At 31.1% G+C, this 1686-nt stretch overlaps 1 protein-coding gene across 1 annotated transcript in view; it reads left to right on the top strand.

Moving 5' to 3' along the window:
* The window catches only part of LOC106871451 (tyrosine 3-monooxygenase), a 392944-nt gene that overhangs the window by 60291 nt on the left and 330967 nt on the right, over nt 1-1686 (top strand). Inside the window, exon 3 of the mRNA XM_052971214.1 lies at nt 1248-1274. Coding sequence (XP_052827174.1) covers nt 1248-1274 — 27 coding nt within the window. The remainder of the gene's footprint in view (nt 1-1247; nt 1275-1686) is intronic.

Here is a 1686-nt window from a genome sequence, read left to right as displayed (position 1 = left end):
TTTAAACATTGACCTGGTCATAGCAATCATTTACTGGGCAAATGAATTATTAATTCTACATTCGATTCTGAGTTAAAGAGGATATTCAAAAAAGCGACTACGACGCCAAACATTAAACTGGCAATGACTTTCATCCCTTTTTTTTACATATACACACAGAATAGCTATACATATACACACACAAATAAAACTATCTAAACTGCCATTATATACACTCACACGCACACACACACACATTTATACATACACACACATGTACAAATACTCACACACAAGTGCATATATAAGCCTCTATATACATATAGAAATATAGATAGATAGATAGATAGATAGATAGATAGATAGATAGATAGATAGATAGATAGATAGATAGATAGATAGATGACTACAAGAAGGCCATTCACAGAGTGATCAAATATTTTACACGTGGTTTGGTCATAAGTGTTTCTGAAAATATCACATTAAAGAATAACCTAACTAGAGAGAACAAACAACATAAGGTTTTGTGTTAATCGATGGACCGAGAAAGTTAAATACCAAGTGACGTAATGAGTATGATGTTAAACCATAAATTATTTAAAACAGTAAATGATATTCAAATGGTACAGAAATAAGACAACGTTACTAAACAAATTACAAATAAAGGCTTAAAAAATATAACATGCAAAGCACTTTACCTGACTGGTATGAAAAACAGTTTCAATGCAGTGCGAGCATGAACCTACGATAAAAGGCCCGCACTACATTACAAACTATTGTTTATACTTTAAACCAGTTAGCTAAAATGCTTTGCATATGATATTATTTAAATCTCTACTTAGTAATTTAGTTAGTAACCTCGTCTCATTTGTGTACCATTTGAATATTATTTACTGCCGTGAGTAAATTATGCTTTAACATCATTCTTGGATACCTATATTTGTTTGATGTTTCGTCATTTGCCATTTACAATTCCCAGTCTTTTAACTACCATTTACGCTCCTCGTAAATGTTAAACGCCGTTTGTGTTTACTTTTTTATTCCTATGTTACAGCAAGGACCCACTGGTAAGTCAAATCTATTATTATGAATTGGGTTTCTTTCTTGCATATCTACAGCATCTGTCCAGTATGTTTTATTATGTGCATTTCATAATTAAAATATTCTTATTTTATACTACATTATTAAATTTATGCTTAGCAAGGTAGAAATGTATGTATGCACATTTATCTATATAATTAATATGTCTATATTTATATTTTTTACAGCAACTGACAGGGAAAGGAACACCACCAGTAAGTACTTCTTTTATATAATAGATATTCTAATGAACTGCTGTGAAGTTCTTTTACGTTGGAATCATTTAATTCCTGTTTTTGTTTGTAAACAACGACTCAATCAAAATTAAAATCACAATCGCAGTTACATGTTATTGATATAACATTTTTTTTTTCAATTCTAGTAATTTCAAACATTCGATCTCACTTATTATTTGTTTTTGTCTTTTGATAAAGCCGTCTATTCGTCTCGCACCTGTCCATCTGGTCTTGATTCTTGTTTATGGGAGAGAAATTAAAAGTAGAGGATGGGATCATTACAAAAACATCATAAAGTATTATGATGTTTCTGTAATGATCCCATCTTCATGCACAACAGCAACGCCCGTACAAAAACGGACACATACATACACACACACACACACACACA

Source organism: Octopus bimaculoides, chromosome 10 (genome assembly GCF_001194135.2).
Source record: "Octopus bimaculoides isolate UCB-OBI-ISO-001 chromosome 10, ASM119413v2, whole genome shotgun sequence".
Taxonomy (NCBI): Eukaryota; Metazoa; Mollusca; class Cephalopoda; order Octopoda; family Octopodidae; genus Octopus; species Octopus bimaculoides.
Note: the sequence above shows the minus strand (reverse complement) of the source record. Positions and strands in the feature narration are given on the sequence as shown.